The 22,987-nt window shown below is 38.8% G+C and overlaps 5 protein-coding genes across 7 annotated transcripts; 2 read left to right on the top strand and 3 right to left on the bottom strand.

Moving 5' to 3' along the window:
* The first annotated feature begins 3,170 nt into the window (after positions 1-3,170).
* LOC140769452 (elongation factor 2-like) lies at positions 3,171-7,823 on the top strand. 3 transcript variants are annotated; one of them, XM_073110130.1, is made up of 3 exons: positions 3,171-3,234; positions 4,380-4,513; positions 5,107-7,823. In XM_073110130.1, exons 2-3 carry the CDS (start codon positions 4,423-4,425, stop codon positions 7,545-7,547), a joined length of 2,532 nt encoding a protein of 843 aa, XP_072966231.1. In that variant the 5' UTR covers positions 3,171-3,234; positions 4,380-4,422; the 3' UTR covers positions 7,548-7,823. The 3 variants fall into 3 exon arrangements, with proteins under 3 accessions (XP_072966231.1, XP_072966232.1, XP_072966233.1); XM_073110131.1 differs by having other exon boundaries at positions 3,209-3,246; XM_073110132.1 differs by lacking the exon at positions 3,171-3,234 and adding an exon at positions 3,392-3,409.
* Positions 7,824-8,119: 296 nt separating this feature from the next.
* Positions 8,120-12,864, bottom strand: LOC140769790 (hexokinase-2-like). The gene is made up of 9 exons (XM_073110659.1): positions 12,367-12,864; positions 11,427-11,577; positions 11,159-11,341; positions 10,424-10,498; positions 10,068-10,223; positions 9,826-9,924; positions 9,600-9,730; positions 8,884-8,965; positions 8,120-8,781 (listed from the first exon to the last, which is right to left on the bottom strand). Exons 1-9 carry the CDS (start codon positions 12,636-12,638, stop codon positions 8,428-8,430), a joined length of 1,503 nt encoding a protein of 500 aa, XP_072966760.1. The 5' UTR covers positions 12,639-12,864; the 3' UTR covers positions 8,120-8,427.
* Positions 12,865-14,389: 1,525 nt separating this feature from the next.
* Positions 14,390-17,175, bottom strand: LOC140769793 (uncharacterized). Its single transcript, XM_073110663.1, has 4 exons — positions 16,992-17,175; positions 15,710-15,767; positions 15,465-15,630; positions 14,390-14,926 (listed from the first exon to the last, which is right to left on the bottom strand). Exons 1-4 carry the CDS (start codon positions 17,030-17,032, stop codon positions 14,895-14,897), a joined length of 297 nt encoding a protein of 98 aa, XP_072966764.1. The 5' UTR covers positions 17,033-17,175; the 3' UTR covers positions 14,390-14,894.
* Positions 17,176-17,323: 148 nt separating this feature from the next.
* On the top strand, positions 17,324-18,993 carry LOC140769792 (protein IQ-DOMAIN 19-like). Its single transcript, XM_073110661.1, has 3 exons — positions 17,324-18,247; positions 18,321-18,494; positions 18,574-18,993. The coding sequence occupies exons 1-3, from the start codon at positions 18,011-18,013 to the stop codon at positions 18,991-18,993; spliced, it is 831 nt and encodes a 276-aa protein (XP_072966762.1). The 5' UTR covers positions 17,324-18,010.
* Positions 18,994-19,280: 287 nt separating this feature from the next.
* On the bottom strand, positions 19,281-22,048 carry LOC140769791 (probable pectinesterase 53). The gene is made up of 5 exons (XM_073110660.1): positions 21,428-22,048; positions 21,141-21,330; positions 20,812-21,018; positions 19,737-19,972; positions 19,281-19,582 (listed from the first exon to the last, which is right to left on the bottom strand). The coding sequence occupies exons 1-5, from the start codon at positions 21,787-21,789 to the stop codon at positions 19,435-19,437; spliced, it is 1,143 nt and encodes a 380-aa protein (XP_072966761.1). The 5' UTR covers positions 21,790-22,048; the 3' UTR covers positions 19,281-19,434.
* Positions 22,049-22,987: the final 939 nt, after the last annotated feature.

Here is a 22,987-nt window from a genome sequence, read left to right as displayed (position 1 = left end):
ATCGCCGATGTCGAGGGTATAATAAATGGCTTGTCTGAGGCCCCGCACGTGGGGGGGATGGACAGCTGTCAGAAATTGAGACCTTAATTGTGACATCTTTAATTTTTCATTTCACCCCTCCCCAGTCCCCACAAAGGGCTTAATACGAATCTTAAGATAGAAAAAAGAAAAATAGTCGAGCAATGATACAAAAAGAAAGAAAAAAAAAATTTGATACAAAAAGAAGACTCACTCACATGTTGGCATGTTGCTAAGTAAAAAAAGATGATCGAATGAAGCACTGCAATCAATCCTCCAGTCTGGAATTATGGTTTATATATGTACCCTCTTGGACTAGTACAGCTTCTTTATTAAAGCTGGTCATCAATGCGCTGCTCCCTTTCTCTTTTTAATACTAAGAGATGCCGCTTCTCTTAAGAATAACTGTTGTTGCTTTAATTACAAGAAAAGGTGAGGGCTAATCTATAAAAAGATTGGTAACTTTCTACTTACTACGTAGTGCCGGTGGGCTCACTTCACTCTTGGTTAGGTGGACTGGGAGTCGGATTATTTATTGGGCTGAGAGATTACTATTGGGTTAATAGGCTGGCGATGGTAATTGTTGTGGTCGTTTGTTGAGTTTGATTTCGTAACATGTCCAGATACTCTCCGGTATGTAAAGAAAGAAGTCTTAAAGAGTTTGTAACCGAACAGTTATAAATGAGGAGAAACCACTGGAATGAATCTTTTTTATTTATATAGTGAATGAGTCAATTGATGTTCTCCTGGTCGCCGTCACGGATGATTTTGTCCCCTCTCCACTCTCCTAACCAACTGGATATCCTCTTAGAGGGTTTTTTAATACATTTTTTTTCTCTTTGATACTCTATCTCCGTTCTTTCTAAAATCTACAACATTTTTATCCTAAATCTTCTCCTCGTTATTTGTTGTCTTTTTAATTCATCTAAAGTTATTGTTGCCACTCTCATATTATTTTTGTTAACTCATCAATTACTCTAAAAGCTTAAGCCGTTAGAAAACAAAAGTTTTTATATTTTATATTCTAACACTCCCCCTCACTTTTGAACTGAATCATTTTGATCAGTCCAAGAAATGGATTTAATTTAAATGAGTGGATTCCCTTCGTTATTTGTTGGCTTTCTAATTCATCTAAAGTTATTATTACCACTCTCATATTATTTTTATTAACTCATCGATTACTCTAAAAGCTTAAGCTATTATAAAATAGTAGTTTTTATATTTTATATTCTAACACTCCCCCTCACTTCTAAATTGAATCATTTTAATTGGTACAAGAAGTGGATTTAATTTAAATGAGTGGATTCCCTTCGTTATTTGCTGCCTTTCTAATTCATCTAAAGTTATTATTACCACTCTCATATTATTTTTATTAACTCATCGATTACTCTAAAAGCTTAAGCTATTATAAAATAGTAGTTTTTATATTTTATATTCTAACACTCCCCCTCACTTCTAAATTGAATCATTTTAATTGGTACAAGTGGATTTAATTTAAATGAGTGGATTCCCTTCGTTATTTGCTGCCTTTCTAATTCATCTAAAGTTATTGTTGCCACTCTTATATTATTTTTATTAACTCATCAATTACTCTAAAATCTTAAGCTGTTAGAAAACAGTAGTTTTTATATTTTATATTCTAACACCCCCCCTCTCACTTCTGAATTGAATCATTTTAATTGGTACAAGAAGTGGATTTAATTTAAATGAGTGGATTCCCTTCGTTATTTACTGCCTTTCTAATTCATCTAAAGTTATTGTTGCCACTCTTATATTATTTTTATTAACTCATCAATTACTCTAAAATCTTAAGCTGTTAGAAAACAGTAGTTTTTATATTTTATATTCTAACACCCCCCTGTCACTTCTGAACTGAATCATTTTGATCGGTCCAAGAAGTGGATTTAATTTAAATGAGTAGAATTTTATATTTTCAAACAAAGATGAGTATGACTGAATTTGAACCTATGACTTTTGATACTATTTCAACTCACCGATTACTTTAAAAATTTAAGTTGTTAGAAAATAATAATTTTATTATATTCTAAGTTCCTTACGAGATTCATGCATTTTTGGCTAAGCTCATCCTCCATTCTCCCATGGTTTCCGCCACTCTCCTGTGGATTCATAATGTTCCTTTGCCACATCTAATCTTGGTCATGACTCCTCAATCAGATTCTTGCCTTGCCATTACATCCGAGCTATTTTGGTTTTTCTTTTCTACTTTTTAGTATGCATCCTATGGTTGTTGGTGGGTGATTTTCTTCTCCGGCCTTTGGAGTTTCAGCGATAGTCATATTTTTTTTACTGGTTGATCAAGATGGAACATTTAAACTAATTTAGATACTTTGTTACTGTGAATCCTCTAAAGTTGTGCTTTATATTGTACTTTGTTGTTTGTGTCCGTCCTATGGTATGTTTACCTATTCTTTCTTATGGTATCGTTATATGTTCCAATCCGATGACAGATATATATCATAGAGTCATTGCTCCCCCTCTTCTCTATTGAATGACTGAAACTTTGCCTTTAGCTTTCTTTCTCTCTCTCTCTCTCTCAAAAAAAAAGTGGGACTTTAGAATTGTAAACTATTTATTCTCCTCGGCAATTGACACAAAAACCCCTCATCTTTTTTCAAAAAGAAAAAGCTACACAAAGATCCTCAATTTTTAATTAACAAAGCATCTTACAAGGGTACTACTGAGTTCTTCGATTTGATTTCTTTTCCAGTTTCAAAATTTGACCTTGTTATTCCCAAATCCCATCTTGTGATCATCTTTAAAACTTCCAATTTTTGAATGGGCTCCGATATGGGCCGGACCTTATACGAGCTCGATCCACTGAGTACGGCCTGCCACTAGGTGGGCCTCGAATATATGGGCCCTACTTATTTCAGAAGAAAAATAAAATAAAATATTTGGGAGCAAGCACGTAGGACTAGGGGAGGAGGAGGAGGGGTATATAAGTAAATTTATGTTAGTATATTGGCATTAGATTTTCTGAGTTACTAAAGAGATCAATGGCTCTGATTTGAAGGTCGGTAACCGTTGCATTGATCAAACGCATCGCGACGCCGATGGATCACAGTGAGCATTTCTCCGCGAGACATTTGAACACAGAGATGCATCTCTTTCGCTGTCTGAGAGCTATAAATAGCATCTTTTACGAGAGAAAGGGATTGGAGTTCATCGCGGCGGCTCTTTTTTCTCGGATCGAAGGTAAAAACCTAGGTGATCTCATCTCCATGAACCGTAGTTTTGTTGCGTATCCTATGAAATTTTATTGCTCTGTTTACGTCTGAATCCTTTTTTTTTTTCGTTTTTTGTGTGCAATTTCTAGAGCTTTTCGGATAGTTTTTGTAGAAAGTCGGCGAGGATGGATTACCTCCGATAGGTTCATGTTACTCGCAATGACGTTCTTTTATCCCGGTGGATGCGTATTTTGAGTCGATACTATAAATCTAGTTCTATGTTTAATGTCGATTTAGCTATTTGATTTTTAGAGTTCATTTGGATTTGTAAACTAAAGTAGGAATGCTTGGTACTTGAAATTTCGTTCTTTCCCCTAGTGGGTTATTTGGTAGGGAAGATAACATTTTATCATTTTGATGCTCTTATTAATGGATCTCTCTCTAAGCGTTCCAGATAGTCCTGTAAACCGTTTCATGAACACTTGATGCTATTTTAGTTGTTATGGGCTTATGCCAGGATAAGAAAGTTGTGCGACTAAGTAATTCTATCAAAACGTGTTTACACTTCAATAGAGGTTGCATATGTTATGAGGAAACGGAGGAGCTTGTAACCCCCCCATGATCTCTTTGCCATAAGTCTAGGCTGAGAAAGTTCTTGCTGCTTTGAAGTTGAAAGTAACAGTTTAAATAAAAATAGAGACTTGAGAGTTGCCATATTTCTGATAATTTTCAAGTCTGCATGGGTGTCTAATGATGAAAAATTTATATATCGGGGAGAGCTAGCTCCGCTGTCCAACCTATAGCCTATGGGCTCTGAAATTATGTAAAAACAAAGAGTTTCTAGGGAAGCAGATCTAATCTTGGCTTGCCTTGCTTTCCCATTATCTGGTTCTTGATTCAGTGGTTGTGAGCACAAGGATCCATACATATGTATATGGAAAGATGAGATCTTTTTTCCCATTGAAATTTGCCAGAGCACTGTCAATTGCTGGATATTAAGAGCCCCTACTGAGCATATTTTCTTGAATTCTTTTCCTTGCATAACTTCTTCCTCTTGATCTTTTATTTGTATGAAATTTCATTTTATTCATTTGTTAGTATGCTGTTATGTATTTATTTATTTATTTATTCATTCACTTTCATTTTCTTTGACTAACTGTTCTTAAATTACAGGAGCATATTTGAGATCCGAGTGTGATTATTCAGAGCAGCCAAGATGGTGAAGTTCACTGTGGAGGAGCTCCGCAGAATTATGGACATGAAGCACAACATTCGTAACATGTCTGTCATTGCGCATGTTGATCACGGTACGAGTCATCAAATACCTTTCACTAATTGGCCGTATGAGTATGGGTAATAGATAGATGCGGTCTCTGTGCTTCATTTCAGAATTTCATGTTGTTATGGTCTATCTCTCTTCTTATATAGCACATTTGCAAAGGTTAGGAATTTGATGGATTATAAGAATCTGCAAGAACTTCGATCGATCCTCGTGTTTCTTCTTGACACCATCAATTTACTGTTTTTTTGTTGTCCTTTGCCCCCTCTCAATAGTGTCAACAAAGAAGCTTCTATTGGTCTGTCCAACCCTGTTCTTGCCTCTTGTCTCTATTCAAAACAATGTTCATGTAGAGCATGTGAAACATCATAATAAAAAGTTTGTTTATATTAGCCATATTTGCTCATAGTTTAGGATCTCCTGAATTGATTCAAAGACCCCTAAATAGGTTCAATAACCAAATGTCAAGTTTACTTTTAAAAAAATTAAGACTAAAAGTAAGACTGACTAATCGGGTTCAGAGCTTAGTCTCAAACTAAACAAGGACTTAAGTAATGTCTTTAAACAATTGATCTACTCGAAGTCTAACATGAAATGCACAATATTTCTTTTCTTTTGCAGGCAAGTCTACTCTCACTGATTCACTTGTGGCGGCTGCTGGAATTATTGCACAGGAAGTTGCTGGTGATGTTAGGATGACTGATACTCGTGCAGATGAGGCAGAACGTGGTATTACAATTAAATCTACTGGGATATCCCTTTATTATGAGATGACAGACGAGTCACTGAAGAACTATAAGGGTGAGAGGGCAGGAAATGAGTATCTCATCAACCTCATTGATTCACCTGGGCATGTTGACTTCTCATCCGAGGTTACAGCAGCTCTTCGTATTACTGATGGGGCGCTAGTGGTTGTCGACTGTGTTGAAGGGGTCTGTGTCCAGACTGAAACTGTCCTTCGACAGGCTTTGGGTGAGAGGATTAGACCTGTGCTGACTGTTAACAAGATGGATCGCTGCTTCTTAGAACTTCAGGTTGAGGGTGAAGAAGCATACCAGACCTTCCAGCGTGTCATTGAGAATGCTAATGTCATCATGGCAACCTACGAAGATGCCCTTCTTGGTGATGTCCAAGTATACCCGGAGAAAGGAACTGTTGCTTTCTCTGCAGGGTTGCATGGTTGGGCTTTCACCCTCACTAACTTTGCCAAGATGTACGCTGCCAAATTTGGAGTTGATGAGTCCAAGATGATGGAGAGACTTTGGGGTGAGAACTACTTTGATCCAGCCACCAAGAAGTGGACATCAAAGAACACAGGATCTCCTACCTGCAAACGAGGTTTTGTTCAGTTCTGTTATGAGCCAATTAAGCAAATCATCGGAACATGCATGAATGATCAAAAAGACAAACTATGGCCCATGTTGCAGAAACTTGGTGTAACTATGAAATCTGAAGAGAAGGAGTTGATGGGTAAAGCTTTAATGAAACGAGTCATGCAGACTTGGCTGCCTGCAAGCACTGCCCTTCTTGAAATGATGATCTTCCACCTTCCATCTCCTGCCACGGCGCAGAAGTACCGTGTAGAGAACTTATACGAGGGCCCGCTTGATGATATATATGCTAATGCCATCAGAAACTGCGATCCTGAAGGCCCTCTTATGCTGTATGTTTCTAAGATGATTCCAGCTTCTGACAAGGGTAGGTTCTTTGCATTTGGTCGGGTCTTCGCTGGAAAGGTCTCTACCGGTTTGAAGGTTAGAATCATGGGACCAAACTACGTACCGGGTCAGAAGAAAGACTTGTATGTGAAGAGCGTACAAAGAACTGTTATCTGGATGGGAAAGAAACAAGAGTCTGTGGAGGATGTGCCCTGTGGAAACACAGTAGCTATGGTTGGTCTAGATCAGTTCATCACCAAGAATGCAACTCTAACGAATGAGAAGGAAGTTGATGCACATCCTATTAAGGCGATGAAGTTCTCTGTGTCTCCTGTCGTACGTGTTGCAGTACAATGCAAGGTTGCATCTGACCTTCCAAAGCTTGTGGAAGGTTTAAAACGCTTGGCAAAATCAGATCCCATGGTGGTGTGTGCTATCGAGGAGTCCGGTGAGCATATTATTGCTGGAGCCGGGGAGCTCCACCTTGAGATCTGTTTGAAGGACTTGCAGGAAGATTTCATGGGAGGGGCGGAAATTGTTGTATCTGACCCAGTTGTCTCTTTCCGTGAGACTGTCCTTGAGAAATCTTGCCGGACTGTGATGAGCAAGTCACCAAACAAGCACAACCGTCTCTACATGGAAGCGCGGCCCTTGGAAGAAGGTCTTCCTGAGGCGATCGATGATGGACGTATTGGCCCACGAGACGACCCCAAAGTGAGATCGAAGATCCTGTCTGAGGAGTTTGGGTGGGACAAGGATCTTGCTAAGAAGATTTGGTGCTTTGGGCCTGAGACCACGGGTCCTAACATGGTTGTTGACATGTGTAAAGGAGTTCAGTATCTCAATGAAATCAAGGATTCAGTTGTGGCTGGTTTCCAGTGGGCATCAAAGGAAGGAGCGCTTGCTGAGGAAAACATGCGTGCCATATGCTTTGAGGTATGTGATGTGGTTCTGCATGCTGATGCAATTCACAGAGGTGGTGGACAGGTCATTCCAACTGCAAGAAGAGTTATATATGCAGCACAACTTACAGCCAAGCCTAGGCTATTAGAACCAGTTTACCTGGTCGAGATTCAGGCTCCTGAGCAGGCACTTGGAGGCATTTATGGTGTTCTTAACCAGAAGAGAGGTCATGTTTTTGAAGAAATGCAGAGGCCTGGTACTCCCCTATATAACATCAAGGCTTACCTTCCAGTTATCGAGTCTTTTGGCTTCTCAAGTACTCTGAGGGCTGCCACATCAGGCCAGGCATTCCCTCAATGTGTGTTTGACCACTGGGATATGATGTCCTCGGACCCATTGGAGCCTGGTTCTCAAGCAGGCCAGCTTGTTACCGATATCCGCAAGAGGAAGGGCTTGAAGGAGCAGATGACCCCACTCTCCGAATTCGAGGACAAGCTCTAAGTTTCTAATTTCTTGATTGTGTTCCCCCTCTAGATTTCTTCTATTTATTTTTTGTTTGAGTCTGTCATCTGCAGCACCCGGGAACTTTTGTTTCTTTGGCATCTGCATGCCCCTAGATAATTTTATTTGTTGGAAGAGTCAGGTGTGAACAATTCTTAGGAGTATGCTGTGAAGATGGTTTGTACATCTTTGCAGGGTTTTCCATTTCAAAGATATTATTTTTTTTTTCAAATTGGAATGATTTTATATCAGAGTAATTGATGTTGTTTATCCAAGTTTCTTTAGTAGGACAAGAGATTGCTCTACAAAAGATTTCAAAGATATTTGAATTGCTACCTTTCATCGAAATGACAAAATATGAAAGTAGGAATAAGCTGGTTTGCTCCTAAAGTTGATGCTTATGATCTCTTTGGTGCCACTGGCTTAACTTGCAGTTCCGGTTCATCCATTCGAAGATTGCACAGTTCTGCAGTCCTACCATTGCTGAGACTGCCTGAACGAGAATTAAAGCATCTCGTCCGAACCTTTTGAACATGTAACGGAATACAGAAAAGCAACTTATAAGAAGGATAAAAGTTAAAAGACTGCAAATCTTTTATTGGGAAATGTAAGAATGGAAAATAGATTAAATCGGCTGAACGGTTTGCCATATTGCACCGCAGGAAGAAAGAAAAGCAAAAGAATTGGCAGGTCTAGAATGGTGACATCAACATACCCATTTCCGGATCCTGCTGTTATACAATAGTGAGATGATGTCCACCTCCTTTTCTATTACAATGTGCAACTTCTCAGATACTAAATTAAGTGTAGCAGTAAAAGCAAAAAAGGGTGTGAGAGGCTACACCAAGACAAAGTTCATGCTCTCATTAAATAGACACTCCTAAGATTCTTCAAGCTCAAGGTATTGAGAGTGGGAGGCTGCAAGGAGAGAAGCTCCAATGCCTGAGCCGTCATTGGCAAGCTTGATAACCACCGAAGCTGATGCCTCTTCTCCGAGCATATCCTTGAGAGTGGTTTCCACACACTTGCTGAAAATGGTGTAATGTTCATAGAGCCCGCCATCCATGGCAATTACTGCCCTCTGCTTGTCAACACTGTCACTGGCTACAGTGTCCCGCCCCAGCTTCTTCAGGATTCCGTATATTCCAGCAGCAGCTAGGTTTGCCGCACGCTTTGCAACAATATCGCAAATTTCAATAACCAGCTTTCTCATTTTCAGGGATGTATTAGTGATCTGAAATTGAAAGAAAAATGGAACATAAAAAGTCTAAATTTGTATGAAAAAAATATGTTGAAGATTGGGGTCATAAAACAGGAAAAATAAAATGGAGGATACCCCTAAAATTTCCTTCAATTTGCTCCCAACAACTTTGAGATCTGACGATGTGTCATGATGCATTGCAGACATATCTGGCGTCCTGCAAATATCATCTCAATTTGCTTAGATAAAGACAACTAATTGGCCACTTGATGCAGAATGGTGAAGGGCAACAAGATCAACCAAAGACATTGCATTCCTAAAATGACAGGATAACATAATTAAGAACTCGGGAAATCTACGACGATTATCTGGGTCCACCAAAAGAATTTGGCACTAATTAATTGAAATGATAAATCGTGTCGTCAGCCTTAATCTCATAGCAAAGAAAGTATGTTCAAGTTAATTTAACGTTTTAAACCAAAAACTATGATGGATGGTAGAGGTGCAATCAACCCACGAATGGAAAGCAACGATAGCAGGAAGGGTTATCTATATGCATCCTTTACTATCATTTCATTTCTTTCTTTATGGTGAAGTCCTCTAGCAATCTAAGGGCTATCATGTATGTCTATTACCCCCTCCCTCACTAATACTAAGATCCCATTATTCAGGGCTAGCAATATGAATTTAATGTGGACGTAAGTATACTAGAAACTCAAACCAAACATTGATTATACTCAAACAGGGCCTTGATATTTCAGGATGTTCACTTGAATAAAATTGCAATCATATACATACAAAAGAGCACTAATTTGCAATGAAGTGGCCACACATATAACTGAAAATCATACCGTAGTATAAATGGAACTTCAAGTTTTGGAGGTACATCATCTCCAAAAAGGGAAGCTTCTTTAGCTATCCTTAATAGGACTCTTCGAACAATTTCTCCCAAATACATTCCAGAAATCATCTTCTCATAAATCTGCAATAGAAGTTTGCAAATTTACTATATTCATAACGCTGTAAACAGAAATATCACTTGTTACTCAGATATTAAGCAGACACAAGTGATAACACCTGTTCACCAGGATTCAAACTTTCAAAATCTAATGCTTGGTCATATTCTGTCATAGGAAGATGCGATGACCTGAAGTTTCCCCACTCCATATTGATTACCTAGATCACAATAGAGTAACATAAACATGCATAATCCTATATGTAGATAGAAGCTTAAAATAACATTTCTGTATGATATCACAAACATAGCACTTCCTCAATATTTATGCTCTCTTATTAGTTAAGATGAAAGCTACAGTTACCATCTCTCCTGATTTAGGTAGTAGGCCATGCCATTTAGGAATTGCATTTGCCCGCTCTACGTATGCTGCATTTGTACCGGTACCCAATATGACAGCAGCAACAACATCTTTATCATCATACCTCCCACCAGCTAATGTTCCAATTGTGTCATTAACCTATATGAAAAACATTAGCATGTGGCAAATTTGGACTTTCTGTAACAATACGAGACATGTGCTTGGCAGACAGAAATCACTTAGAAACTTAAAGATTGGAATCATGTAAACAAAAGGATAGAAGTGAACAACGACAAATCATGATTCCATTAAGTTTTTCATTTTAAACTCAAAAGAAGAATATTCCAAAACAAACTCACCAATGCTGTGACTCTCATATCAAGTCCCTGTCTTTCCAATGCCTTGGTCAATTCAGCCACTACATCTTCTCCGACCTGGCTTCAGTAATATATAGTCAAAATAAAGCATCACCAATAGTCATGACTGAAACATCTAACAACACTTGTACTATATCTTGTTTGATATTAAGCCTTCAAAACACAAGTACCAATTACTATACAAGACAAACACTTTGATACACCATTGCATGTAACAAAAGTTATAGAACACCTGACAAGTTCAGGCGACATGATCATTTACTCATTACCACGATGATAAGATTTTATCTTTCTTACTGCATCCAATAGTTATTGTAGCCTCAACATAAGAAACTAGGAATTCTGGTAGATACAAGTGTTGAATTGAAAAGAAAGATGCAACTACAGAGCTGGTATAACTTTTGATGGACAGCAATGAACACTTGTCTGTAGTTTCTACCAGGCTAGATAGTGGGAAAAAAGTATGCTTATAAGTTTCAGTTTGTGTATAAGACACTGAAAAAAGCTTATGCTGATTACTATTTTGAAAGGAAATAACCAAAAGGATCTAAAGAAACATATAGAGACAGATACTATTACACAAAAAAATAAATGTCACAAATAAGTAAAAGCTTTACAAGCAAACATTATCATCCTAAGGATAGATGCATGCTTCTTAATACATGTTAATGAAAAATAAATTCTGGTTATTTAGCAGACGATATAATCAGAACTGACCGTGTCATTAATGCAGAAACCTTTTGTCCACTTAATAAGGGTGCCTGATGCAATTGAAGTTTGCTTCACTGGGAATGAGAAAGTAAATCCAAGTTCTCTCTGCCTTCCATCAGGAAGGTGAAAATCTTCACCTTCAGAAGCAACAAATTTTGCTAGTGCAGCAGCAATAAAATCAAATAGTTCCTGAAAAAGTATTTGCGTACTTCCAGTTAAACAAGATGAGAAGCAATAAAACTCCAGAACATAAAATTAACGACACCACAATTACCTCAGAACTTCCAACCATAAGATGTGGTGGAATAGAAACCTCTTCATATTCTTGTTTGGCAACACGCCCCTCCTTTCCTCCCAGTTGAACACGTAATACACGAAAATTGGTTCCTCCCAAGTCCAATGCGTAAAACAACCCTCTCTCGTCTCTGTGAAAGTAGCCTTAAAAACGTGAGGATAATCATTTCGAAATCTTGATCCAATCTGAAATAAAACTTTTCTAACATCCAATATATCACTTGATATGTACTCACATCTGATGTACATGTCATACAAAAGTGTGACAGGAAGATAATTTTATTAGGTAGATTTATTTGTTATAGCTGACTTTCTGACCATCACAGATACAGCTAAAGACAGAAAGGACCTAAATTTTGTTGAAGGCCCATCTAAACCAAGTCATGTATTCATTCCCTCAAAATCTAGAAAATCACACAATCATTCTCACAACAGTTAATTGATTATGTTCTACTTGGCGCTAGAACTTTTGTGACTTTCTTTTTTCTATGAAACAGTTCAGAAAAGAAAGATGTAAAAAGAAGAAGGGTAAAAGAAGAATATAAAACGAGAAGAGGGACCACAACTATAAAACAGAGGGAGAAAGAGTGACTATGAATTAGGCAGGGAAAGGTTACAATTGAAAGAAGAAAGCCGAGAGGTTCCATTCCATGGAAAATTATAACATAACCAACCTTATAAGAGAGCTTGTAATCTTTGCCAAACAAAAAAAATTAAATCTTTTTATCACTTTTAGCAACAGGGAAGTCAAACAACATTGAGCCTTAAAAGGGGAAAGAATATATTATCACTAGATCACAATTTAAGATTCATCTTACGATTAACGATTCCAATCCACAACATTAAGTACAGGCATGAATAAGTAAAAAGACGATAACTGCTGTAACAAATCCAAAACCAGATGAGATCGTCCGAATTACCCAGTGGGAAGGTTATCGACATAGCTGATGAGCATCTTGAGCTTGCTCCCGCCCTCGGATGCGAGCCCAGCGTGCATCTCCACCGTCATGGCGTCTGCCACCTGCCTCAGCTTCCCGATCGGCGTGCCGCACTTCTCCTCCAGCTCCTTCACCACCGCCGCAGCACGCGCCCACCGCCCGGTGCTCCGCATCCGGTGCCGCACCACCAGCACCGCCACCGCGCATGCCGCGGCAGCGCACACAACCGCCGCTCCCGCCGCCGCCTTCCCCATCTCCACTCCACTCCACTCCCCTCCCCGCCGCAAGTTATTCCCCTTGTAAAGATTCAAACCTAGCTATTCTCCTTGGATAGATTCAAAATGTTCGCCGTTGCTCTTTCTCCGATCTACTCTTCCACGAGAGCTTCGGATTCAATTACCCTAGATTTGAACGAGATCGTAGCTCTATCTTCCTTAGCAGATCTCGAAAGATGTTATTTTGGATGGTGCGGCCGATTAGAACGGTGGGGAATTAAAAAGAAATGTAAATTTCAAATTGCCCCCTGGGTTAAAATCAAACTTAACCCCTAAATTTTTATTTATATCAGTTTGCTCCTATCATTAGATTAGAGCATTAGATAAGAACGTGTACCTTAACTGTTTATCAATTAGTTTAAGATCTTAAAAGGGTATACTAGAAATAAAAAATAAATAAAATATATTACAGGCTCAATAGGTAATTATTATTTTTTAAATATATTACTTTACATATTATTTTTAATAATTATATTATCTTAGTAATTTATGAAATAAAAGACATATATATTCTTAACCCAAGAGTATCATATATATTTTTGAATAAGAGTATTGATTTCTTTTTATAATTAACTTGATAAAGTTTTAATTAAATTTTATCTATTTAATTTTTTATTATTTATAAATATCTCTTATTTGTTTAAGATTAATTTGAATTAAATATAATAAAAGGTAGAGATAAAGAATTATATTTAAATTAAAGTTTATCTCAGAAGAATCAAATTTAAATAATTTAATATTAATAGTATCTCATATAATTAAGATATAATTATATCTGAGAAAAGTTTTAACGAAAGAAAAGTATTAAAGGACTATTGAAGTATTTCCCTTTAGATTAATATAAAACTATTCAATTTTTTGCTTGTCATACAAATTTTATATGATAAGCAAAACGGTGTTTACCCAAAAGCGTTAGGCTGGAGGTTTTCACTCATTTTTGAAGAAATAGAGGGTCTTTTTTGCACATAGAATACTACCCAGTTTGTTTAATTGTAGAGAGCTATCCTGTAAAAGTAGTATCGTATGGAAATATTTTTTAAAGTTTTATTTATTTTTGCTACTTTCTCCCGAAAGTGATTTAGGAGCTTAATAGTTAAAATAGCCTTGCTCTTCAGTAGTTTTACGAGGGTAGCCTCGTAGAATATGCGGATGAGAACGAGTGGAGGCAGCATCCGACGGTTGGAGGTTCTTGCAATGTGATAAGCAAGACACCGAGGATGATGAGTGTGATGGGAACGAAGGGGGCATCTCAGTCATTTTATCCCGTTCACGGCAGTTCGGGATTGGGGGGGGGGGGGGGTAAGGGTTTTATAGTAATTTTAAGCAGCGGATGACGACAAAACTTCGAGAATGCCGGCTCACTCACGTGACGGGACCTCGGGAAATTCCTTGGTCGAGGGATCTCTTATTAGGTGACACGTAGTAAAGGACCATTCTGCAATCGACAAGTGTCCTTCGCGTGATCGTCACTTTCGGGTTGAAGGCAGCAGATCTAATGCAGAACCGCTCGCAGGAACTTCCTGCAGAAAGGGTGCTTGTACATCCACCTCAAATCTGGATAGTGTTATAGATTGAAGACCTCATCCAGATCTCTATCCGAGTTGTTCAGGAAGCAGGCTTACATGTAGATCAGGTTATAAATAATCGAGTCCTATATTATTAACTACAAAATTAGAAATAATACACACAAAGAAGAACATGATTGATGTCTGCAGCGAATCAAACAAACTGATCAATATCAACTAATAAGCATAAACAAATATAATCTTCAGTTGAAAATTCACGGCTACAGCTCACACTTCAGTTAAAAATTTACATCATAGATAATAGATTGATGTGCTACCCATTACAAAGTGCAAACCATCTTGAAACAATTAATATTTGATATGGAAAAGATACGAAATTAAGAGTCACATCTCCTTCCGCATACAATAAATCCACCAGCTAGCCCAACAACTTTCAAAAAGTATAAAGAGCAAAGATATAGGCTGTTTGCACCTGCAGGAGTACTGTTACAGGATTGTTCGAATGCCACGCAAACGATGAATGAAACAAAGTGCAGGTTGGTATCTGTTGCCGATGTCTATGTAGGAAGTTTCTTGGATTCTTCATGCTTTGCAGCGTCTGCATCTGATTGTAGGCATTTTCTTTGTTGATGCATCGCAATCACTGTAAAGCTGCACACGTCTAAGTTGTGCAGTGAATTGCAGCCATTTCTTTCTTCATGCAGTATTTTTACTTTTCAGCAGCTACTGCCTTTTCTCCACCTTTACTTGTAAGATACAACAAGAGTGAGAATACATAATTTACCAACCAATAATGCCTCAAAAAACAGAATTTAGTGAATTTCAGCCAGAATGAATACATACTCAAATAGAAAAGTGATTGCGACAGATTAGCCATGTTTCATCAAATTAATCGAGCCTAGCATGACCCAGTCCTTAATCCTCTTGCCTCAACAAATTAGCCATCATAAAAATGGAGGGACAGAAAACAGATAACTTCTGTGGCTGTGCTTTAGTTTTGGCATGATTCCTAAACTAAAACTGATACTCAAGTCCTACATAATGATAAAATTTCTAAGCTTATGGAGGTTCTTACATGAAATTTCCAAGTGCGGAGAGTAGTAGAGAACAATTCAAGATTGACGTACAGTCCATAACACGAGTAACATAGTATATATTTTTTTATGACATATGTAGGCAACTCTAATAAGGTTGACGAGAAATTATTCTATCCAGATGCAGAAACAACTATTATCCCTTCAACAAACAAGGGCACGCACCAAAAGCTGTAGTCATTTACCAAATAAATCAGCATGAGTTGGGATAACGGGAACAAGATAGTTTCCAAATGGAGAGTCGAAGCTTCTATAATTTCCAAGACATCCTTCTTGTTGTGCTTGAATCACGGCAAACTTCTTGGCCTGCTGAACCATCAAATCCAATTTAACAACCGGTGTCACCGGGATCTGCATATATGAAAATCATAGGAAGGTCAGTCTCGAACATGGAGTTGTAAAGCAAGAAGTCAAAAGTGGCAAGCTTTACTATGGAGTGATGTAAGGAACTTGGAACTTTATCTGTTAGAGCTTGTGAAGGATTATTCCTGCATTAACGAGAGAAATGGGGGGAATAGTCAAGACACGAAAATACAAACAATGATATGTAGATCAAACATAAAGTATTTCTTATGAATGTCACTGAATAAGAGGGTCCATGCAAGTATGCAACTAGTGTCTTTCAGTAACAATGATATGTAGATCAAACATAAAGTATTTCTTATTAATGTCGCTGAATAAGAGGATCCATGCATCTTTCAGTATCCAACAACCATGCACAAATATACAAAAGTAAAATATTCTTGCTCATAGCAAGGATAATAGATGGTGTTTCTCCCCAATTTCTCTCAGATGTCAAAATACTTGATAACTCCTTTTAAATTTCACTAAACTATGTACACGCCAGTCGATAAATGATTTTATAGATCTTTTATGTGATACACTAGTCAGGAGTCAATTTGTCAAGGATCACAATTTACAAATTTCTTCTCACTTTTGCAGAATTTCTTTCGACCCCTCGTGATTTATCTTAATAACAGGTTTGGACTACTTACACTATGGATTTAGAATGTGCCTTTTCCTTGTAGGATGCCAACTGCACTTCATAGAGAAGCACATATTCTGAGCTATTATGAAGTTCTAACTACGGATAACCAACAATAATAACTTACACTTGTGATTACAGACCCAGCCATTACTTTATTCAAGGGATTAGAGAATATTATCTCCACATATCAAAGAACGCCAAGTTGAGGGATCACTATGAAATAAGATCTTGAAACTCTTGACTTTTACATGCCTATTAGCGACTATGGTACAGATTGCATAGTTTAAACCTCCTCAAAGGTTCTATTTTAAAAAGTAAAATTTAACTTGTTTGCCAATTTACTTTCTCTAGTAGCTATTACCGATGTGTACTGCAGAACATTAAGAAATCATGGAATTACTTATAATTGGTTTCATACAGCGGTATAAATATATGAAACAAATATATATAGAAGAAATAGAGAATAGAGAAAGTCCTTTTTTCTAAAACATAGGACAGAGAAATTTACAGGCTTCCAGCGATTAACAGGGATAGATCGATGGAATTTTTTCAAAATAAAAGATCAAATCGACAAACGAAAGCTAAAACTCATACCAGCAATAAACAAATAATGAAAGAAAAAAATAAGGGAGGAAATTTTCGTCTAATCCTTTCCAGAGAGAGAGAGAGAGAGAGAGAGAGAGAGAGAGAGAGAGAATGAGAAAGTACTGGGGAAGATAAGTACCTTCTTGGTTCGATCTTTCTCTTCTTCGGAGCCGATGCCATTGAAACGGATCGGAACCCTCCGAGTTCAAATTTATAGCTTCCAGTCGCTAAATCCAACTAGTAGACAAGGAAAAATTGGCCCAACCCATATCCGGACGATTTTGGGCTGAATTCATAGTCAAGGCCCGAATAATTCGTCTCGAATATAATAAGGCACGGATCCTCCTTCCGATCCAACGGGCATCCCTCAAACCATCCGGTTCGATATCCGACGCCGGAAAAGCCGAGATCCACTCTATCACTTCCTTAAAACCCGGATCACGTCATCCGACGGTCTCGGAAACCGTTCTACAGTTAAATTACTTTCCTACCCCTACCCTAACCTTTTCTGATCTCACTATCTCAGTGAAACTGACCAACCACTTTCACCAAACTCAACCTATCTATATTTGGTTGCTAAGCAGAGGAAACTGGGTCTTATAGCCAGCTCTCTGCAGGGTGATTGGTTCACGAGATTGTGTGAAGGTGCACAAGAAATATCTGGCGGGTTGTTCGTTTTAAGAATTGGTTTGGATCGATCTATCTGACTTATGTCCTTTAACTTGAAGAAAAACCCTACTTCTCGTTCTTCGAGTCGATGTTTTGATCGTTTGTTGTATTATGCTCTGTCTTCTTGTTGCACTTAGTTATATACAGATACACAGAGAGAGAGAGAGAGAGAGAGAGAGAGAGAGAGAGAGAGAGAGAGAGAGAGAGAGAGACTACCGTGAGAAAGGAGAGAGGAAGAGTATGTCGTTTCCATTCCCCAACGAGTGTTTTTATCTCTTCCCCTGTGTCTTCTCTGCTAAGATTTTGGAGGAGCGGAGAATATTTGGAGGCACGAGCAGTTCTCTGCAGTGACTTCTCCTTTTGCTTCAGCTCGTTTTGAATTGGAAGTTGATCGAATCGCTAAGTTTACCAACATCCTTTCTTCTTGTGCTCTATCCTTTTGTTTTGATTCCTTTCCTTCAATATTCGTCAGAAGCTAGTGGCTGGCAAATGGGTAAGGTGATAAGGTGGCTAAAGAGACTTGTAGGATGTAAAAAGGACACGAAGAATCAAAAGAGCGATGCCGTTTCTAGCTGCAGAGGAGAGGCAGACAAGAGTAGCTGGAGCAATGGCAAGTCCATTGCATTGGATATGGTAATGGCTCTTAGGAGCCAAGTGAAAGGCACAAATGGAAGCCACAAGTGCCAAGCTGCTATCAAAATCCAAACACTATTCAGGGGTTATTTGGTATGTCTATTCTTATAAATTTTATTTGAGCTTATCGTGTCATGTTTAATTCTTTTGTTGGGTATTATTGTAGGCAAGGAGAGCACTCCGTGCTCTCAAAGCTCTCGTAAAGATACAAGCTCTAGTACGAGGCTACCTTGTAAGGAAGCAAGCAGCTACAACTCTTCGCAGATTACAAGCTCTTGTAAGAGCTCAAGCCACTGCTCAAAGGAAGCAGCCACGTATTTGCTCAAGGAAATCTCTTGTTGTACGAATCGAATCTTTAGATCCCACATCGCTAAAAACGTTGATGATTTAGTTCTTAGGTTTGCTCTGCTTGCTTGCAGGACAAGTGTTTCCCAAGCTACGGTTTTGATAGGAGCTCAAAGATTGTCGTGATGGATAGTAGCCGACCCAGATTGAGACCATCCAGGATGAGCCATTCGTGTGCTTTGAGCTCTCCAGATTATGAATTGTGCCGCTGCTCCATTACAACAGAGAACACTCCTCGCTATAAGAGCCCTAGTGCAAACTATATGGCAAACACTTGGTCATCGGTGGCAAAGGCAAGGTCTCAAAGTGCACCGAAACAGAGACCTGAGATGGTAGAGCCCAGAGCTAGTTTGAGTTGGGTTGGGACGAGAAGGTCGTGCTCACAAGTGAGAGATGCTTCTATTTTTAAGTCTACAGTGGTGGAAAGGCTTGAGAAATCTGCTGAATTGTGTAGGGAGACAGCTAGAGATTACTACTTGAACAGAATGTGGTGATCATGAATAAGTAGCAGCGTTAATGATTCTTATGAAACATAATGGTGGTCAAGAAGAAGATCTGAAGTTGGTGATCACTGCAGAGAGGTCTTAATTCTCATATAGAAAGAGAGTTTATTTCGCTGTTGCACTAGAGAGAGCGAGAGAGAGGGTGTAAATTATTCAAATGTGACTATATTTCTTATCTCCTTTTCAGTTACAGAAGGAGTTAGGACACCTGCGTATTAGAATTGGAATCTAAATTCATGTGTCACTAAGCTGTAGTTGACCTTGAGTGATTTGTTCTCTTGGTCATCACAATCCTAGACTATGAGAAAGTACTAGGATCAAATCAAGAGCATAAATGCTGTAAAAAATATGAAGCTTTATTGTCTCAAAAGAGAACATTTCACTATTTCCAACTATTTTCTCTGAGAAAGAAAGAGGAAGTGATGAATGGCATCACAATTTAATCCACTCAGAACCATCAATGAAGCTTAATGAAATGAAGGGCTTGGCTTCCTCATCTGTGAGCTCCCTCGACCATGAAACCCTTCCTGCATAGTTTGCTCCTGGGCCAATGCATTTGTACTGACCATAGAACACAGTCCTGCAATGGCATTGCAATTTATAGCACAGGTAAGACTTTCGGAAATGTGCCTTAAAATGTATCTCCGTCAACATCAAGATCTTTTTCCTCTGCCCATAGAGATCGCATGGAACGTAGACAGACCAAAGAAGGAAACATGAAAGGGAAAACTTACATCTCTCTGTTTGGATCTCCCCAGTTATACCAACCCCTAGGGGTGATGATGTTATCCATGTAAGTGTAAGCAAACACCACTCTTGAGAAGGTACCCCAAGCCCGGCCCAGGTAGAGAGCACCGGACCCAGTCACCTTGCAGTTCACAAACGAGAACCCAGTGTCCTCCAAAATACTCATCCTGTTCTGGGCTGTCAAAGCTCCGTAGTTTTGAGCTATAGCATGCACATGACACCCCTGCGATGCACACAAACGCCCAAATTAGAGCTTCCTTAATCCCTCACAAGTGTTTGTTTTTATGCACACAAGACAGCGCATACAAGCTTTTCAGTTTGGAAGAGACCAGTTAATTGTTGTTTGTTAAATTGGTCTTACTTTTATCCCCTGTTGGATTTTATATAAATATTCCGCTTGGCCTTCATTGACTAAGACATTCCAACGCAATCTGACATAATAGAGTGGCTCTTCCACTCTTGTGATTAGAAGTATCCAGAAGGGTAGGGGCATTCACAAGGATAAAAAATAAAAAATAAAAAGTAACCATTATGGGCATCAAAACAAGAAGCAATGTGTCATGGATTCATGGTGGGTTCCTTACGAGAGGACCACTGGTGCACTCGGACGAACGCTGAACTCTGAGACCATCATGTGAACTGGGAAGGACACCCAACTCTATTCATTTAACCTAATTCCTTCATTTCTCCTGATTTTGTCAATCTACTCTAGCTTTCTTCTATATAAAAAGATACACTCTTTAAAAGTGCAATGCCATTGTCCTATTCGTTCATGCTTATATATATTTTAAAAATAGCATAGTGGTCTAATAACATGAGCAAGTAATGGAATTCTGATCATGGAAATCCATGCAACCGTGCTCGCAGAGGATCTCTACCACGTGTACAGTAGATTCCTTTGAGAAGAGGCGCTAAATCTATGACTCAACCATGACTGCAGTCACACTTTATTAGTGATCATGCGAAGATCTAGCTAAATTTCAGAGCATAAGACTTAGAATTAGGACCCAAAATTAGTGCGGAAGTGGACGAAACTAGTGAAAAATTTTAGGAGTGGCAAACCTCAAATAGGGAGAGAGCATTCCCAAAGATGAAGTCCACGGAGCCTTCGATGTAGCAATCTTTGTAATAGTGCCTTCCCACGTGATCATAGAGCGTATCCTGCGCACCCAGGAACTTGCAGCCCACAAAGGCTGCCGTATCTCCTGACATCCTGAATGCAACTGCTTGCTTGCCCATCGCCCCTGGCGTTGGCACTGGCGTTGTATTCTACAACCAACAGGCCAAAAACAAAAGAGACCAAAAAAAAAAGGGAAGCAATTGTGAGGAGATAGAATTAATTAGCCATCGGGTCACGAGAGGGGGAGGAGCTTCCAATCAAAAGTGTTTACTTTGAAGGTGATGTTCTTGGCAACAAAGAATGGAGAATTAACAGCAAAAGTAGCCGAGTTGAATGTCCCAATTGGCTGCCCTCTGGGCCCAAGTGTGTCTGCCGTATCCCCCCATTGTACCACAGTCTTATCCGCTCCTGCTCCTTGTATTGTTACAAAAGCTCTCATCGCCGATATAGTTACCTTCTCTCTACGCACCCAGAAAGATTTAATTAATTACTTTATCGGAAAACCTCTCACAGTAGCAGTTGAAATAGTACTAGCTAGATAAGTGTCCAATTACTCACGTGTAAGTGCCTGCATTGATCTTGATCACCACTCTCACTAAGTTGATCAGAGGGAGGGAATCGATGGCGGCTTGGATTGAGGTGAAGTCCCCTGCTGATGGTCTCTTGTCCACTGTTAAAGAATAAGAAGCGAAGGCCTTATTGAGTGCTCTATCGAAGACGCTGTGTTTGAGGCCACCAACGAATCTGACCCACTTCATGAATTGCTTTTCTATCAATTGGGTTCGAGTTGTATTCTCCGGAAATGGATCCGTTGGCCGATGGCGACCAGGCCTGAGTCCCTTGGTGTGGCAGGCGACGTGGTCAGAGTTTAAAACGAGGAAGAGGATGGCTATAGAGATGAAGCATTGGAAGCTAGCCATGGCGGGGCAGAGATGGGTTAGATGCTTGTGAGAATGCTTGGTTTTTAAAGAGAGGAGTGAAGAATTTAAGGGAGATCACGGGCTTCACTTACTTGGAATAAAAGGTAGGAAGGAGAAGTGTCACAAGTGGAGAGACTACATTAGGAGACGTACGTAGTATATGCTCTATTCTCTTAGTAGGTGTGGGGTTTTAATATTTTCAAGGGCAAATACCTATGTTTGTTGGTCTATTTCTCTTGGGTTTGTTTTTGCCTTCGTTTGTGTTCTGGCTTTTTAGTATGTGGTTGAGAATATTATACTTGTTCTCAATTCCATTCCTCCTTTCTTTTTTATTTCGTTGCTGGTACTGCTATCTTCTTGTTCTGTTCCTCTGTTATTGCTACCCGTGACTCTCTCTCTCTCTCTCTCTCTCACTGCATTGCAAACACCAAAGAGACTAACTACTAAAACAATTTCCTTAAATTCAAATTCCCACTATGTATATTGCGGCATGATGCCATCAAATCCCACTAAACCAAAACTTAATCCACAAAGTTAAGATGTGATTTATAGTACATACCACTGTAATCTGAACTATATTGGGTAGGTAAAGCTAGTGGATTTGTTGCATTTATTTGTTTATATCCTCCCTCGTCACACTTGGCATGGCCTTGAGCTGACATGATCTGTTCTTCCCCTCATCCAGAAAGAGCCCTTTAGCCCTCAGTGGGGCTTTAGTCATCTTTTTAGTAGGAAGAAACCAACGAGTCCTGCGAAGCAATATAGATTTGTTTATAGACCGGGGGATAGCTAATGGATTCTAGATAGTTTTCTTTTTTCCTCATGTTTGGTCACTTGGTGTGACGAGTGTCCACTAGCATGCATCAATTATAATTTTTTGTCTTCTTATTGTTTGTGCTGTATTAGTATATTAATAATTATCCTAATTATTCCGTATGGAATTATATTTTGGGGCTTTCCACTTTGAATGTTAGTTGATTGACTTCTTAACAGTCTCCGTTATTTTACATATGCGGTTTACTATTAATCACGTTTTACTACGGTTTTAGTCAATTACATCTCTCATATTCTTTAGATCAAAGGAAATTAATTTTTTTTTTAAAAAAACCCCACAGGGCGTTAATTAATTTTTCTGTAATTTGGGCTTTATACAATTGGCCCATGAAAGCCTATCAAAGAATCACCCTCCCAGAAGCCC

The sequence above is a fragment of the Typha angustifolia genome, chromosome 11 (genome assembly GCF_048772165.1).
Source record: "Typha angustifolia cultivar Huaian chromosome 11, ASM4877216v1, whole genome shotgun sequence".
NCBI classification, from domain to species: Eukaryota; Viridiplantae; Streptophyta; class Magnoliopsida; order Poales; family Typhaceae; genus Typha; species Typha angustifolia.
Note: the sequence above shows the minus strand (reverse complement) of the source record. Positions and strands in the feature narration are given on the sequence as shown.

What these genes read in the sequence shown, in the direction of transcription:
- LOC140769792 (XM_073110661.1), top strand. Translation starts at nt 18,011, where the DNA reads ATGGGTAAGGTGATAAGGTGGCTAAAGAGACTTGTAGGATGTAAAAAG. An exon ending in CACTATTCAGGGGTTATTTG is followed by an intron (nt 18,248 to 18,320) that starts GTATGTCTATTC and finishes GTATTATTGTAG; the next exon opens with GCAAGGAGAGCACTCCGTGC. An exon ending in GCTCAAGGAAATCTCTTGTT is followed by an intron (nt 18,495 to 18,573) that starts GTACGAATCGAA and finishes GCTTGCTTGCAG; the next exon opens with GACAAGTGTTTCCCAAGCTA.
- LOC140769791 (XM_073110660.1), bottom strand. Translation starts at nt 21,789, where the DNA reads ATGGCTAGCTTCCAATGCTTCATCTCTATAGCCATCCTCTTCCTCGTT. An exon ending in CCAAGAACATCACCTTCAAA is followed by an intron (nt 21,019 to 21,140) that starts GTAAACACTTTT and finishes TGTTGGTTGTAG; the next exon opens with AATACAACGCCAGTGCCAAC. An exon ending in GGAGATCCAAACAGAGAGAT is followed by an intron (nt 19,583 to 19,736) that starts GTAAGTTTTCCC and finishes ATGCCATTGCAG; the next exon opens with GACTGTGTTCTATGGTCAGT.
- LOC140769790 (XM_073110659.1), bottom strand. Translation starts at nt 12,638, where the DNA reads ATGGGGAAGGCGGCGGCGGGAGCGGCGGTTGTGTGCGCTGCCGCGGCA. An exon ending in GTTTGAATCCTGGTGAACAG is followed by an intron (nt 9,731 to 9,825) that starts GTGTTATCACTT and finishes CTTCTATTGCAG; the next exon opens with ATTTATGAGAAGATGATTTC. An exon ending in GAAGTTCCATTTATACTACG is followed by an intron (nt 8,966 to 9,599) that starts GTATGATTTTCA and finishes TGATATTTGCAG; the next exon opens with GACGCCAGATATGTCTGCAA.
- LOC140769793 (XM_073110663.1), bottom strand. Translation starts at nt 17,032, where the DNA reads ATGGCATCGGCTCCGAAGAAGAGAAAGATCGAACCAAGAAG. An exon ending in AGAAAGATCGAACCAAGAAG is followed by an intron (nt 15,768 to 16,991) that starts GTACTTATCTTC and finishes TCGTTAATGCAG; the next exon opens with GAATAATCCTTCACAAGCTC. An exon ending in AACTCATGCTGATTTATTTG is followed by an intron (nt 14,927 to 15,464) that starts GTAAATGACTAC and finishes TTACAAGTAAAG; the next exon opens with GTGGAGAAAAGGCAGTAGCT.
- LOC140769452 (XM_073110130.1), top strand. Translation starts at nt 4,423, where the DNA reads ATGGTGAAGTTCACTGTGGAGGAGCTCCGCAGAATTATGGACATGAAG. An exon ending in CATTGCGCATGTTGATCACG is followed by an intron (nt 4,514 to 5,106) that starts GTACGAGTCATC and finishes TTTCTTTTGCAG; the next exon opens with GCAAGTCTACTCTCACTGAT.